Below are 17289 nucleotides of genomic sequence, written 5' to 3'. Positions count from 1 at the left end.
GGCTGTCAGAACAAATCATAAACAAACTGTGCATCACAGCACTATTGTTTAGAAAAGCAGAGCGCTATTTGATATATCGTCAGCTCCATCATGGCATAATAGCTATAAATCCAGCTATTTCTTAGTGTTGAATGCTTATATTCTTAAAAAAAAAAAATCTAAATGTTGGATTAATTCGATTTTTATTTTGACAAATGTGCATTACAGAAAAGGGAATCAAATTAAACTATGGTTTAGAAGTTGATAATTTACCAAATTAAAAGGCTGAAACCAACATACATACATGTATTTGCATAAACTTGCAAAGATGAATATATGTGCATAAATATATTTTTTTTAATAACATGTACATCTACAAGACAGGGTAAGCTTTTACATGTAAAAAATTTTATACAACTAATTTATTTAGAAATGAATGAAGCAAACTTTCCTATTAGGTGGCCCCTTGTGCTCTTTAAGGCTGATTATCTCTGAATGCCAACTTACTCTCAGCTAATACCATAATTCAAACTTTAGACGGTTTAACACTTTTGACTGTAATCAGATTGTTATTTATTTGAGCTTTCCGACTTCCGTAAAAGTTTCACTCCATAGATCAACAAGGACCAACATGTTAATGTGCTGTTACATCTGCTGTCCATCTTACAAACTGCTATCAATTTCAGCTAAAAATTGTGACCAATATCAATGGAAAATGACCTCAGACTCATATCGGAATTGCATTTTTTGTTTCCATTGGAGTCACATTCAAAAAGGTCCCACATAAGGATGCAGTTCTACAGGGAAGTGACTTAAAGGTATCAGATTTTGGCCAAATCTGAGCAAACACTCGTGTTCAATAGAGGTTACTTGACCTCCCAAAAATCTAATTTGGGACACATTTGCCTGCAGTGGAGTCTTAAGCCACTTATCTGTGTTAACTTATGTTCAAAACAATTTATTTACCCATCAAAACCCATTCGGACATAACTAGTAAACTTAAAACAGAACTTTGAAGTTTCCAAAAACTAAAGCCTGACTGCTTGAGAAAAGATCAGAGGTCGTTTGAAGTTTATGAATAGAAGGGCTAAATATGAACCAAGAGTAGCAACAGAGGTTGAGTTACACTGCAGCAATGACAGGTGATAAACTTAATGAGGGATTTTATGAATGAATCAACAAATGAAGCCTACTTTGCATTTTAAGGATTTTTATTTCATTTGAGTAATTTCCATTCCTTACAAAAATCAAATCATAGCAGAAAGCTTAGAGCGTATTCAAAAACATAAAAAAAAGAAAAAAGAAAAAAAAAACCCATAAGCCTTTTTCCTTAATAGTAGCAAAGTTCGCTTATACTTGAGGCTGGCACTGGCCGGTCTACTCTCATCACCGCCCGGTTATTCTCTACTGAGAGGGCGTTCATTCGTGAGGAGGGGTGGAGGCGCACGACACGACCGCTGCCCAATTTGAACAATTATCTCTGATGAGCGCAGATTGGTTTCACTAACAAGCGCAGGTGCGGAGGATTTGTGATGCGGCGCAGCTGAGCGTTTTTCAGGTTTGTGCCTGGACACTGGCGCATCCTTATGTTGAACATTAACTCTTCACCGGATACAGAGTTTATTTTTCCTCCTCCTTTGGGCTGGGATGCATGCTACAAAATGAGATCTAGTTTTATATGCCAGACTCGATCTAAATTCAGGAGCATTGCTGAATAAATCTGGATCCACATTGAGAATTTGACCGCGCTGTCATTGCCCTGTCCAGCCTAAAAGCTTCCCCTAAATCTGCGGGGAAAACGGAAACAAAAAATCCACTTCATCTCTCTACGGTCTGCGCACTTGGACGACTTGAAATGAGGAACACATTTCGGCTTTATTCCCTGTGAAGATACAAGCCGGGCGGCAGCTTTCCCTTCGGCTCTCAAGGACGCGCCAGAAAAAAAGTGGCCCCTGGCCGAGCGAGCTGCGGAGCATGGAGCGGGACGACTCCGAAGCCGTGAGCCCGTCCAAAAAGACGATCATCACGAAGATCTTCAAAGTTCGTAAGAGGAGGGAGATGCTGTTCGTTCAGGTCTGCTTCATCTGCAGTGTCCTCTTCGTGGCATGGAGCATGTCGGCTATGTTGGGCAAGACAGGTGAGTGTGTGTGGAGGGGGGGAGAAGAGAGGGGACGCACCGGGGGTGAAAGGGTGCCTCAGACATCTGCAGAGTGTTCATGCTTCACTGTGTCACATTTATCATAAAATGTATTATTATGCTTAAATCTTCAGTGCAAAAGAATCAGAAATATATATTTAACGAACAGGAACATTCTGTCCAACCTGTGCACCATGTTCATCCAAATGACAATTGCATAAAAATTACCGGGTAGTTTTGTAAAGCCGCGCATGCCGTCGGGTCGCAGCTTTTTAAATGAAAGTACATTATGTGTGCCGCAGTGTGCGCGGCGGCGCGTTTTGAAATTGACAGGCACGCTTCTAATTACAGCATGCTCCTCATCCACGTGAAGACTTTTTTTTAACCCCCCCCCCCCAAAATAAATAAATAAATAAAAATAAAACACATTTTTTTTCTTCTTGATTTAAATTGCTTTCAATTCTATCAGAATGTGCGTTTTCCAGATGCGTCATGATCATGGTTACGGCTGGCATCATTGCGTCTGGCCCGGGGCTCCACGCACGCACATCCTGAACACACATGTTAACGAAGATGATCTTGCTCCTTTGCTTCCGCATGCTGCTTTTTATGCAGAGGCCACAAACGATATCTGCGATGAGGGCAGGGAGAGGAGCAGGAGGAGGGAATAGGGGATGCGTCTTCTTGCGATATTATTTCTCGAACTCGTCCACTGAGAAAAGATTCCGACAGTGGTGATGATCATGCCTCGTGTGTGCGCGAACGCAACCCAAACATGCCCTCTCGTGTGCAGGAACTCTGGCGGCAGGCTCGTGCAGAGCATCCCACTCAGCCCCAGCGCGGTTATGTAATCTGATGGTCAACCTTGACATTTTTGCTGGTTAAGAATGAGACAACACGTGGGGGTTAAAGGTTAAATATAGACTATTTCCAAAACCTTTAGGACCAAAATTAGTCAGACTGCTCCTGCATTTAAGTGTGCAGTTTTGACACAATTAATCCAGATTTCTATAATTGATTTTGTACCCATGGAAAATATCTAACTATAGCCTCTATATTTTGGAAATGCCTCAGATTCAATTAAAGAATATAAACTTTGGTCTCCCAGCTCCCCCTCCGGTCCCTATAAAGGCTGTTTTTATAATCAGACAACAATTAAAATCTGCTTTCCCAATTAGTTTTGACATTTTTGTTGTAAGATCTGCATTTAATTAAATTAATCAGGTATGCACCTGAGGAAATGCCACGGTTTTTATATATGTATCCAGATAAATGTTTTTTTTTTTTTTTCCCTGAGGTAGCCTTATCCCATCTTGTTCAAAAAAATAATGCAGTAATTTAGTTTATTAAATAAACTTTTATTAACTTCTACTATATGTATGTATACATGTCCCTTGTAATAAACCACCTTTACAATCAGGCCAACTATGTCCTCTGTAGTCCAATTCTCTAGAACCTGATATCTTTAAAAGAGATAAACATGATCTTAACTGGTTATTTTTTAATAACCTTACCATAGCATGACAGTAAGAGCTTTTGGAAAGTTGATTAGTTATGGTCTGTGACCTCAAAAAACCTCCTGTATTTTTCTTATATTTGGTCTTAGAAGTGCAGTTGAAAGACAATCTTTCCAAAATCTTGAAGTGATCAATTCCAGAATAGTTATCAAGAGAACAACCTCTGTCGTGGAATTTGATGTTGGCAACTGATGTGATCTGTGAACACCACTTCTGATCTTACCTGTGATAAATTATCCAGGAAGCTGAAACATGAATGGTATAGCTATGCAGTAAATCAAAGCTTATATCTAAATAAAAAAAGAAAACATTAATGATATATCTTTGATAGTTTAGAAATAATCTGGCTGGGAAGACCAGATGATACAAAGACTGCAGGAAGGGTTAGACTCTAAGATCATCGGAGACTAAACTTCTATTTAAATGTGATTTTTCTTGTATTTATAAGCTAACCTGCAGCTTTTTTTTTTTTTTAAACATTTCATTTGTGGTTGGATTGGACACACTAAATATAAAATGTATTACAACAAATTAACATAGTTCATCCTGGTGTTTTAACAGGGGCCAAAGCAGGTTTGAGAGCTATTAAAGCAAATAATTTGAGCTTTAAACACAGACCAGTTAACCTTGGGATCAATCAAAATGACTGATGGAAAACATAAAATGGTGCAGAGACCAAAGTAAGAGCACTGTGAATTCTTTTGGTCCGTGTTTAATAATATACACAGATTTTTGTGTTGATTCAAACACTGCAATAATTAAATCCTTAGATTTGGTGGGTGGGTAAGGAGCATGATCTCTGTATTGGTGCTGGGAGCACTAGCTTTACTCTAGTAGTGTTCATACAATCCAATACTGTGTATTGGTTGTGCAAGTCATATCCTTCGCAGAAAACTTGATTTTTATCAAAATGGCATAAAGGTTCTTATTCACTCTTGGCGTTTGTAATTTCATAGTACTTAGTTTCACCTCATATCTAAGGAATGATGACTAATTTGCTCTCAACTTCAACCAGAACAAATATGTGCCATGTCTGAACCATTTCATATCTGAAATTTAAAAAAATGGCATCCAATTTTAGTCTGATCAGACACGGCAGTATAAAGCTGTGCATCAATCCCATAATCGGGGAAGCTTGTCACATCTTAGGGGCATATATATACAGATTAAGAGCATGACTTAAAATTGAGCCTTGGGGAACTCAATTTGTTTATAGACCAAGGTTAAAACTTAAAGGTTTTATTTAGAATGATCAAATAAGATGCAGCAGATGAGAACCTAATTAGCCTCCTTTGTGTTTCAGACCAGTCATTGTGGGCCCAAGGCTAAAGGCTGTTCAACTATGCGTGTTACAACCACTTGAAGAATTATCGGGAGTGTTTTGATTACAACCTAAATCTAAGCATAATTTTAATTTCCTTAGCTTGAACAATGGGCTTCATGTCCAACTCCACTACTTCCTGAACCTCAGCCAGCACTTTGATTCCTGTCTTTCATTAAAGAAATATTCCGGTTAGCAAGGAATAACCAATGGGTCATTATTTATACCTAAAACTAATATGTTCATGGTGATGTAATAAATCTAGCGTTAATCAGTAAAACAAAAAAATATCACTGAGTCTGGGAGCGGCCATTTTTGCCCAAATATAGTAACGCCTCACGCCCTTGACATGTTCTGGCAGTGATGTCACGGTGCGGTAAGCCTAGCGCCATTCTCCCTGCTTTCCAAGCAAAATCAATGGGAGCTTTCAGACACATCTGCAGTCAACAGTTATTGAAGATTTTAAGATGACTTCACATTGAAATTTGCGAGAGCTATAGTTAAACTGACAATGCCCACATCCATGGTAGTTGGATGTAGTAATACCTCGGAAAAGTGGGAAAAAAAGTTATTTCACCTTTCCATGATCCTCCACGGATGGGTTCGTTGTTTGATTGCCAAATCAAAGAGTGAGAATTTGTCATTGAACTTATGGCCGGAGAAAAAACGCATCATTACTCCGTTACACTCTGCCTAGCATAGTGCACTGGTCATCACCATCATGGACAATAGCATGTTGTGACAAGTACCAGATACAGCACTGGGACTTGCTCTAAAGCCCGATACCTCACTGTGACGTCACAAACGGGTAGGTGGCCGTAGTGCTCTTTGGCAAACATGGATGTCTCCGGTAAAGCACATTCAATCGAAATTACTCTTAATTAAAAACACTTATTTTTTGAAAAGCATGTCATTTATTACAATTTAATTTGATAAACTCCAGTAACTGCTATGGTTGTGAGTTACAATTTACAAAAGTAACCAGTATCAAGGTTGCACCAATGGTTTATTAACCAGTTAAGCTAGACTGATATTTAACAATCTAAGGTTGCTCTCCTTGAATCTTTTTGGGCAAAGAGACAGCAAGGACGTCCAAACAAATGACATGGCAGACACTGTGAGAAGCCACAAAAAACTTAAACTTTGAAGCTGTTGTTGATTCTGTCATAGATGAAATTGTGAATTCTGACAAAACGCATTTGATAGCAGCAGCAGAAGCAGCAACGTATATATTTTTGCTCTGCCATGTGTTCTGTTTTAACTGTGGGCTCTGCAGGTTTTGCTTTCATCACAGCCACATTTCCCGCATTAAACCATAACAATGCAACATAATTGGCTGGCCTATTTTTGGTTGAAATCTGTGTCTCAGACCTCGGAACCTAAAATTTGCATCACCAAGAAAAGTAACTAATCTAACTCTTGATTTTTGAACACACGAGGGCAGGGGAGCGGTGGAAACTTTTAGTAGAAATGTCTGTTGTCTGAAAGGAAATATGGTCATGTTTAGTAGTTAGGTTGAATTCAACCCATGTCTAGTTGTGATTGATTCCAAATGATTTGCTGAACAGTCCAGATGGATAGGATGTGATGTACTGCCTCTGGGTGTCATCTTTGTGAGGCAGGGGTGGGGCTCAACATGCCGTCACTTATGCCGATCACAGCATGCATATGCACTTGTGACAAAGCTATACACTGGTTATAGGAAAAGGTGTGTGGAACACTAGGGCATCACACTGACGGGTTCCTGTGCAGGTTCGCTAAGGTGGCCCTGTGTGACTGGGCAAAACAATTATGTTAACGACGATAAGCTCTAATTGTCGTCATATGAACTTTGATGGATGGTTGACCTTGGTTAACATGCCGCCTAGGTTTCTAAAATGGAACCAGAGGATATTATTAAACCATTACTGCTGTGTTTTCTGATGCTCATGATTTCTGCTTGCCGATAATTTCATGCAGATGGAAACATGCTTGGGACTCCTATCCTGCAGGACCCTCAGAATTTGACATCAAAGCTAAATATTTGTAAAACACCCTCATTGCAGCAGCAGTAGAACATTAGAACCTCGGGTTTCAGAAAAACAAAACTCGTTATAGTGAAGGCATTTATTCCTTAAAGTTAGATATTTGATATCAAGATGCGTGTCTATATATTTAAAATATTGTCAGGAGCGCAGCTTTAAATATAGGCAATGTAATTTTGCATTAAAACATGGATATTTTCACAATCTCTGTGTAGATTATGCTGAGCACTGCAATATTGTGATATTAATTACATTAAAACAATTACAACATGGACAATAACAAAGTTATTGATATGGGAACATCTTGTTAAAAGGAATGTACTGATCAGAGTATGGGCTCCGATGTTGGGTAATTAGCTGGTTTGGATTAAGTCTGTTGATCCAAGCTTTTTTGAATTTATAGAAAAAGTGTGTATATATAGATTATTTTATCTATGTTATTATTTATTTTTAGCAAAGTGTCTTTACTCATACGGGATTGTATATGCTTAATTAATTCAGTGGTGTCTGATATCGACCAATACGCTCAGCACATGTATCAGTTTGGATCAGGAAAAAAAAATAATAATTGGATAGGTGCAACTCTTCTTGATACATGGCAGCTTCCTGATTTGTAAAGCTAAACCTGCAGTAATGAAAGAAAATTCAAATACTTGTCAGGGTAAACTAAAGCAGCTGAACTGCTAAGTGTAGTCCCCACTAGAGGACCCTCTAGTATCTAGTTCCCATGGGTAAAAATGCTGTTATAGGGTTAGGTGTTAAGGACTATGTTGGGAATTGAGTTTAGGTCAGAGTTATGTATGAACCTTTAAGGTAAGGATCACATTTGGGCTCTCCTACAAATGAAAAGTTGAAAGAGTCCCCAGCGAAATGTTAAAACCAGGCGGGTGTGCATAAGATAAATGCATGCATAACTAGTGTTTAGACATTAAAATAAAAAAAAATCCAAGCGATATGCTCCCTTTGCCATTTTCAGCTTGACATGTTGCACAGACTACAAAGATGTATTTTTTTTTTTTTATAAAAAGAGATTAGACTAAAGTTGTCATTTGAGGTTTCATAGTTGGATTAAATCCAATTTAGGGGGGGACAGAAAAAGTTAACCCTGCTCATCTTCACAACGCCAAAGCATGAATAAGTAAATGAAAACCTGTCTTCAGTAGGAAATCTGACGTTGCATAAGCCATCAATGTCATTCTAACAACCAGCTGAGATGCGTATTATACCACCCACCCCCCTCTCTCCCACTGTCTGCCCAGAGGTGCTGGCAAATTACATCTTTAAATGGATACAAGTTGGTGTTAATCTGGACAATTCAAACAACTGTACTCCTGTGTTGACTTTAAGTAGAAATGTCAGAGATGTTATCTTGTGGTTTCACAACTAACTGCTGAGGAAATTGCATTTGGAGGAAGAGTTGTGCGAAATTAAAATGGTTGCATGTCTAATTCAGTTTTTCTCTTGGCACAAGTAAGCCTAATGATTTATCACATACTGGTTAAGTAAGAGCAGGATATTAGGAATGACATTAGAAGGCTTTCAATTTGACATCTGTGATCAAGAGGGGGAGGTCAAGAGATGGCAGACCAGGCAAACGAGTTGATTGAAAACGGGTTAAACTGATAGCTGCAGGGTTTGGTCTTCAAAAGCGAGAATTGGTAGGAAGTAGCGTGTCTCTTGTGTAATTTGATTATTCAGTGGTTGCTGATCTGTTTGACTTCTGAAATATTGTCCTTACGTATTTGAGTCCAGGGACAATACCACTTAAGGCAAGTTGCATAATGCCAGGAAAAATAAAGATTTAATCCTATAGTAAAACAAGTGTGGACCAGAAATGAGAAGACTGCTTTTTAAAAATATTTTTCCTCTCTTTGGGGGGTGCCTTTGCCTAAAGGAAAATCTAATTTTGGAGGCTTAATTGCTCCACAGGACCCCCTGCATAATATGTTAAACGCAAATCTAACTGGCCCAAAAATACTTGCATTGAAAGGGATTACACCCTGGATATTAGCAACTTGGGCAAAAATAAAAACAAAACAAAAACCCAATGTAACACTCAACCAGTCTCATTGATTGTCAAAAAGCTAATCTGTTGTAGTAATCTTACATTTTTATCACACAGTTGTGTTTTATAAAAAAAAATTGCAAATCTAATAACCTAAAACATGAGTTAAATCTTGGTGCATTGACACAATGGATCTATTAAATTTTGTCAAAATATATGAATAAAAAAACTGAACTTAACTGGAATTTGAAGCAATGAAAAGGTTTCTCTATTTGGCTTAGTTATATGGACAATGATTACATAATCTTAGAGATAAATTTTGCATTAAGTCTTTTTTTTTTTTATTTTTAAATTTTTTTTATTTTTTTCTAGCTAATATTGGGGGAGACATGCTGTATGACAAACGGGCATCCATAGCCCTCAGCATTTAAATGAAATTATTCTTTTTAAACAAGACCTTTGATTTTGTTGCAACTAATTAGTCCAATTTGTATCTTGAATTTGCATATACTTATAACCAATGCATTTTACCTTGTGAGAAGATCTTTCATAGAAAGATTAGCTAAACCTCCCAAGTTCCCCTTATTGGGGAATTTGGGTGGTCTACAATGGTCATGGTTGCTGGTAATCTAGAGGGGGGGTAAACACTATGCAAATAAACATTACTGTAAGCAGTAACCTCTTTACATGTAGGTTCTAGTATAGTCTGTGCGACTGAGAGGTTAAACACATTTGTGACACCGATAAAAAAAAAAAAAAAAAAATTTTTTTGGTCTTAGAAGTTTAATTCATGCAATTTATCTTCAGAATATTAAGGCATCTCATAGATCGTCTGTATGAAATATGTTTATATTATCAAATAACCTACAAGTTAAAGGTGGATGGGAGCATCAGTTCTATCATTCTGTCCCTCAGTCCAGCATTGGCTTTGCAGTACAGTTTTTCATGAAAATTGCAACTTTAAAGGGCTGCTCAGTGCATTTGAACATCTTTACATAATGGGTTTGAGACTGCTTTTATTTTTTTCACTCCTCTTGTCCTTATTAGAGGCTTAAAAGCAGTTTATTAAAAAAATAATTCTCCCACCCCGGAAATATAATGGCACAGCTGTATTTGACGTCATGTTGATACTGGATAAAATGCCACATCTACATAAATGGAACTTTTAAAGGATTAAGCAAAAGCAAACCTTGGTTGGATTAATGAGCATGATCATGGAGTCCTGTTCATAAATGGAACCTTAAAACTTTAGCTATGTTTTTGTTTGCAGAAATAAGTTTCAAGGCCTCCTTGGAACTAAAGTTTGAGTTTACCTTTCAACAAATATGCTGCAGATTTAAATGTGTACCTGCTAGTATGGGCTAACTGGTGATGTTTTTATTCTGTTTCAGGTCATGGGATGACTGTAGAAGGACATCCAGACTTTGAACACTGGGGTAGAAGGCTAATGGCCTCCATCTCTGAAAATGACACTGAGCCAAAGAACTGTTCGGAGCCAGGTATGTAGATTTATTATTTTTTTTTGAGTATATCATGGTACATTCACACTGAGCAGTTTACAGTGACTCGAGAGTGTTTTACATCTTATGCAATAACTTCACCTTCAATTTCTACCTGGGGTACAGGAAATTAATGTTAAGTTGAATGCAAGTGTAGCTATTAATCAAAAAACGATTGTCATGAATTGGTCCATGTCCTGTGTGTTAGGACAACAAATGAAAGTCTGATTCATCTTCAAATTGTGGTCAAATGGTTAACTCTGCGCACACATGGAATCATTTCACAAAAACTTCCATTCAAAATGTAAGAATTTAACAAAGATGGTCAAACATATTTACATTAAAGCCACTTGACTAAGATGACATGTACTCAGGAAAGATATGAAAATGGTTGAAAACTACAATGGATAAAATAATGCCATTTAACTGTTTGAAGGCATGGGATTTAGGGCAATGGTGGCATTGAATGCCCTGCAACCACACAGTTCTTGGTTTAACCAAGAAGTCTTGCCTTGTAAGGGTTAGGGTTGGCTTTCAATGTCAGAGTTCTAGGGCAAGAAACTTTACCTGCATTGCCCACTGATAGTGGTCAGAGGGCCCCTTGCCTCACTTCTCAGTGAGTACCAGGGCATCTGTGGCTAAAATGTAGCTGGCCATCAATGTATGCGTTAATGGGTGGCTGAGTTAATGCCGTGTAAAGCACTTTTGTCAAATCTCCTGACTTGAACAGCTTTTGCCATTCTCTTGAGAAATGTTTTTTTTTTTTTTTCCTTGAAGAGTTTGAAACAGACTCGAATTACCTTTTCAAACTACTACAACTAATATTTGCTTGGAGAGCCATTACAAAAGAGTGGAAAGGTTGACAGTCTCAATCTTACGGAGTATGGCAGAGGGGATGACATGTCCCTGCAATGTGTTTTGGAGAGTGAGTATTACAGCAGTTTGGAGTGGAGACCAAGAGTTTTTCTCAACCGTTAAAGATGGGCTCTGTTTATGCACCTCGAAGCTCTATCTCTCCGTTTCTTTTCCCTGAAAAGAGATCATTCGGGACAAACTCTTTGAATAACACTTCATAACTTGTATGTATTAAGTAACCAAAAGACATGACAACAGATTCTCATAGAATTTGTAATCTTACTCAGATCAGAGAAGTTGCTTAGAATGTACAGAAGGCAGCTGCTCACCACTCAGGAAGTTTAACAGTTATAAGGGCATTTTATATATCTCCAGTCTGCCACATCATATTTTACATCATACACGTTAGTAGATGATTAGACATCCATGGCTCCAGCCTTATATAAATATTACACTTCGTTCTTAGCTGAAGGACACTGCTCTCATTCCATTTCCAAAAATTGCCATGAACAGAATGAAGATTATACCTGTATATCCAGACAGAGGAACTGTCCTTATTGGATTAAAACGTCAGTTCTGACATGCAACAGGCAGCCAATAACAAGGTGTAATAAACTCACACCTTCAATGATAATTATCCTAACAAAGGTAACATCTCTGCTCATATATCCCCATGTTATCTCTGTGTACAGGTGTGTTGGGAACTATGAGGTGCAACGCATTATGAAGGATGCACTTCTAACAACACGCAGTTATGTCAGTTACAGTGATATGAGAGCGACGCAGCTCCTGTGATGGATACTTGCCCACATTCAATGTTGGGAAAAATCTGAGCTGTTGTCTTGGATGTGACAAAGAATGGAACACAGTGGAGATGAAGCTTTATAAAAATAGATGGCAGAAAAAAACAATGCTAACTTGGGGTGAAGTAGAATATGCCTTTAAGAAGTTTGTGGGTTGCTTTTAGAAAGGCTGCTTTAATTTGGCCCTTAAAAGGACTTTTGAATCATTCACCATTCGTCCCCTTCTTGTTGCTTCAGATCGTGGCACAGCCAGGTGCCTCCTCAGTGTTTTGCTTTGATTTTCCAACAGTCAGCTGTCTTGGTATCTGTCATCTGTAAATTATAAAATTCTGAAGGGTTTTTACATTTGATTTTATTAAATTTATTTGTTCAGAAGCACAATTTGTTAGACTTAATGTATTAAAACCATTATCCAGTACTTATTTCTTATGTTGATTAACACATTAAATAGCTTGCATCTCTTGTATGAAAGTATGTAATGTTAGACTGGGGGGAAATCAGAATTGGTGACTTTCTTTTTAATGAATTAAAGGATATTTATAGGGAAAAAAGATGAGGAAAAAGATTTCTCTTTTTAACAATGTGTTTAGAATTTTCTTTGCCTTTTTGATCTGTTTAATCTGGTCAACTTCTGTTTTCTTCAAACCATCGGTCACATGTGCTGTGGTACCATCTATGACTTGGTTGAGGAAAAAAAAAAGGCATTAGGGCTGCTGTGTCAAGTGGTTGAGTACCCACTGACTACTTTGTAAATATATTTAAATTACCTTTTGATACAGGACTTTTTTTTTTCTTTAATTTGATTAGTTTTATCTACCTGTAGCATCTCAAACTGTATGATTTGATCACATAAATTGGAAGAATTTTAAATGTTGCATTACCTCACTTGAAGTTTATCAGGTTGATCAATAATTACAGGTCATGATAGGAGGAATATCTGGTTCATTGCCAGTTGAGTAATATTTGTGTTTCTGTTTTGCCATTAAAAAAAATACAACTGTGGATATTGGCTCTTGGTCTGCTTGGTCACATGGTGGTCGAAATACTTTAATCACAAGACTGAAGTTTTACCACATGTTGACTTTTCCCACTCTTTAGCACATGAGGCACCGGAGAGGCCTTGAAATTCCTTGCATTTCTTCTGTTATCCCATCGCAGCCCCCTTTTTTAAGCTGATCATATGACTGTTCTTATGTCTCGTGAATACTTTTCAAGTTGCAGTCTAAAGGCCACCTTAACTGATGGACTGTTTGTTCAGCTATGGGGAATAAAGGGTTTACTGTCACACTGATCTGGTTCCTTTTAGAAGTCTTAAATTATTTCTCTCTGACTAACTCAGCAACAGTCACACTTGGGAATATGCATTAAGCCATTGAATAAATTATAGGCTATCAAAGTTAAAGAATACCTACAAACCTTTTCAGAGTCATAGAAATTGAGGACAAGTAAAAATAGAAAACTTAATAAATATACATTTTATTTATAAAATAAAAATTGCCATAACTTCAACTTTGTGCTTATGTGTGGTGCATTCACTGATGTAAAGTAAAAATTGAACTTTCCAGTTTACCAGTAGATGGGTTTTAAGATATAAAGCTTAATTTAAACATCGGCCATCTGATTTTTAAGGCGGTATGCTTGGATTGTTTATTCATTTATTTTTTTATCAGCACCTACAGGGATGGTTTCACTGATGCTATCAGTGCATTTAGCAGCCATGCCTTCAGATCATGTGAAAAGCATACATTGCAACTCTCTCCATTTTTATATCAACTTTTTTTTTTTTTGTTGTTGTTAAAATTGAGTAGTGTAATTTTTTTCAGTGTGAATCTTATGTAAATGAAAGAGGAAATGGCAATATTGTTTTTATGAATTTGCTCCAAAAATCAGCAGCACTTATTAGGGATCGGTTGGTGTGGGGAGGGGAAAAGGAAAAAAATAAAACCCTCTTTGTCAATCTTTAGTAAACAGCCTAGATTGGTAAAGCTAAATATTTGACAATTTTTGGAGAATTATATCTGAAACATGCAGTTAATCCAGTTATTACTTTCTAAGGTAAAGGCTTTATAAGGACAAAAGAATTGTGCAAGTAACAAGGATTTAAGAGCTTTTTAGGCTTAAGTTATGATTGTTTTGAACATCTAAAATAAAGGTCTGTTTTTTCATTATTCCTGTATCACTTCTGTGATCGGCAAGGAAGCTTTTACCAGAATTCTTGATGTGCTAATGTTTTTCTTTGCATTCCCTACGAACTGGACTGCTAAGGCAGCCATTTAGTGAAGAGCCTCTTTATATAGGTCAGAGTAATCACTCCTGGAAAACAAACTGCTATACCAACTGCTTTTTGGGCTGTTGCCTCGTGAGTACATGCTGCTTCGGACCTGTCAGATTTAAATTATTATTGTTTTAATTATTTTAAAATATAAGTTATGACTGTAATTCATAGAAGGCAGGCTCAGTTTAAATGGGAAAGGATTAATGCTTTGTTCTTTTTAACTTGTGAAGGATTTCCTTGTGTATCTTTTATCCTAATATTTCTTCTATAGCTTGACCAACTTCATCCCAGTAGGTTTGTATTTTTGTGCATTGCCTATATATATGAGGGTGACTGGCAATCATCTGTCCACATTGCCTGCAACGTTGTTGAGTATGGACTAAATTATTTTGTAATTTAGGCATTATAAAGTAGTCTATAAATCTTTTCCCATTCAAATTCCCTCCAGCCTCTAGAGCTTGTGGAGGACAATTGTTTTGCACATTGAAAGCAAGTCACTCTTTGACAGTTTTGACATTTTTGCTATATTTAATGATTTCAGACCCCTTCAGTGACTTTCTTTTTTTAATATTTAAAACTTTGGCATCACAACAAATATTCTTTAGTAGAATTTCAAATGAAATCTCAAAACCCAAATGCACAAATCGGTTTTGAGTTTGTAAGCGAGTGCTGCTAACAGGTGGTTGGCCTCACCTGCCTTGTCGTGTCTCCCACCATGCTTTCAATCAGGGTACAGGGAACACTCCTCAGTTTCCCCATTGAAGTGAGTCAAGCAATGCTTCTGTTGGTTCCTCCCTGCATTACAAAGCAGAATCTAAATGGAATTTCTAACACATTTTATTCTCCAAAACTGTCAGACTAAAATTGATTGAAAGTTGGCAGTGGTATTTTATCGATTTAGTGTCATTGAAAAATTTGTTCATGTTGTACTTATTGACAGTTTGTTATAACGTAGGAAAAAAAAAAACAATAACACCTACCTAAACCGCCATTAGCTTATCTAACTGGTAGCTTCAGTATTGCTGTGCCCACTTAGCCCCAGCTTTTGAATTGAGCCTTAAAACACAAAATAAATGAGAGCCATTGTTTTATCGTAAAATGCTGGTCAGTCTCTCAGATGTTATTTCCAATGGGTAGCTCAGGCAGCCTGGTTTTATGGTTGAGCAGCTGTCAATTGCTCTACTTCATGGTGCGTAGCTGCTTGTAGGGTGCTCCTGAGCTACCAACACATCTGTGACACCTGTAAGAAGAAAGCCACTTCACTCTTTTCTGCTTGAAGATCACTTTTTCTTTGGCTGCTTTATTCTGTTGTGGACAGCGCAGAAAAGACCATACTTGGTTTGACAATTCACACCTATGCTAGTAGTAGAAAAGAATTTCCTGTTTTGGTTGCCTAGTTTGACATATGGTCCTCATGGGATCCTTGCTGCCATGCTTCTCCATTGAATGTCCTAAAAGGGTCAAATTCTGAAAACATGGAGCTTTAACAGTGTGCCATCCATACCTTATAATTAGGGATGCACAATATAATCGGCACCCTATCGGTATCGGCCTTAAAACTGAATATCGGACCCCACCGATATTTAACCCGATATTTGATCAGCTTCTGAAGTCTAAAAAAAAATAAAAAATACTACTTTTTCTTCCTCAAAAACTTCTTTTTTACAGACTTAAACTTCTAAAGATGAGGGAAAAAATATTGATACATTAAAATATCACAATATCTTCATATGCTGATATATTGCCATTTAAAAACACTATTTCAATCTTTTACTAATGAAATACTGCTATATGTCATTGAAATTTTGCCATATTTTTATGTTGATATATTGACGCGGTATCGATCTATTTTACAAAAAAAAATCTCACAAGAATTTGCAAATATCACGAGAGTTTGTAACAGAACGATGAAATTTCACGAGATTTTGAAAGTAAAATAGATCGATACCGCGTTTTAAAAAATCAATTTGATATCAGCATATGAAAATATATTTAAGTATATTATTTTTCAAAGTGTCAGAAATGGATAACCAAACTGCTATTTTCAATGACTACTTATTTTTGTCCAGCTTTAACATCTGTATCGGTTATCGGCTACATGAGTTTTAAAATATCAGATATCGGCCAAAATCCCAATATCGTGCATCCCTACTCATAATCAGTCACATGTTGATATTTATCTTGTGACAATCAGGCACAAAAATAGTTAAAGCAGTTCTAAGGAGCTTTCATTTTTTTATCAATTTTTGTTCTCCCCAGTGGACAAAAGGTTAAATTTTTTTGCCTGAAGGAAGGTTGCATTTCCCATAATGAACGGCTCACAGCGTGGTAAAGTCCTGATCTTCTAGTTGCCTGGAGTTGAATTGAACAGCATTTCCATTTCCAGTGGCTATAATAAAGACAAATGGCGATGCACCATGTTTTGCTGCTGCCCCCCTCCCTCCACCTCAGCCGACTTGTTGGTGACTGTGACCGATGAGATTGACAGCCTTTAAACAGATAAATGGGTCTGAAAACTTCACAGTAAAGATGCTTAGGCCCCGTCCACACGAAGTCAAAACGAACATGAAACGCTAATATTTTCCAGAACGTTTGTCTTAAAGACGGAGATGTAAAATAAATGTGATCGACCACATGAATGCATGAAAACGCTTCAAAATGTATGCCAGGCCTGTAAGTGGCGCTGTGGTGCCAAAGCAAAAATAGACGAAAACAGGCAACGAAATGTTGGGCATGCGCAGTAATATTTATACAACAACCAAATCGGTCGATATTGCTCTGTTCTTCCTGGAGATATTCCAGAAGAAGATTCTGTTGTAAGCCCGACAGCAGGGTGAGTAGCATGAGCAGCAACCATTCAACACAGTACGGCGC

General features: G+C 37.4%; 1 protein-coding gene across 3 annotated transcripts in view; it reads left to right on the top strand.

The window, feature by feature from the left end:
* The first annotated feature begins 1305 nt into the window (after nucleotides 1-1305).
* slc24a4 (solute carrier family 24 (sodium/potassium/calcium exchanger), member 4) overlaps nucleotides 1306-17289 on the top strand; it is a 43289-nt gene continuing 27305 nt past the window's right edge. For all 3 annotated transcript variants that reach the window (XM_015405312.1, XM_015405305.1, XM_015405296.1), the window contains exons 1-2: nucleotides 1306-2116; nucleotides 10375-10482. In XM_015405312.1, coding sequence (XP_015260798.1) covers nucleotides 1954-2116; nucleotides 10375-10482 — 271 coding nt within the window. In that variant the 5' untranslated portion in view covers nucleotides 1306-1953. The remainder of the gene's footprint in view (nucleotides 2117-10374; nucleotides 10483-17289) is intronic.

Source organism: Cyprinodon variegatus, unplaced genomic scaffold, assembly GCF_000732505.1.
Source record: "Cyprinodon variegatus isolate N-32 unplaced genomic scaffold, C_variegatus-1.0 Scaffold37, whole genome shotgun sequence".
NCBI classification, from domain to species: Eukaryota; Metazoa; Chordata; class Actinopteri; order Cyprinodontiformes; family Cyprinodontidae; genus Cyprinodon; species Cyprinodon variegatus.
Note: the sequence above shows the minus strand (reverse complement) of the source record. Positions and strands in the feature narration are given on the sequence as shown.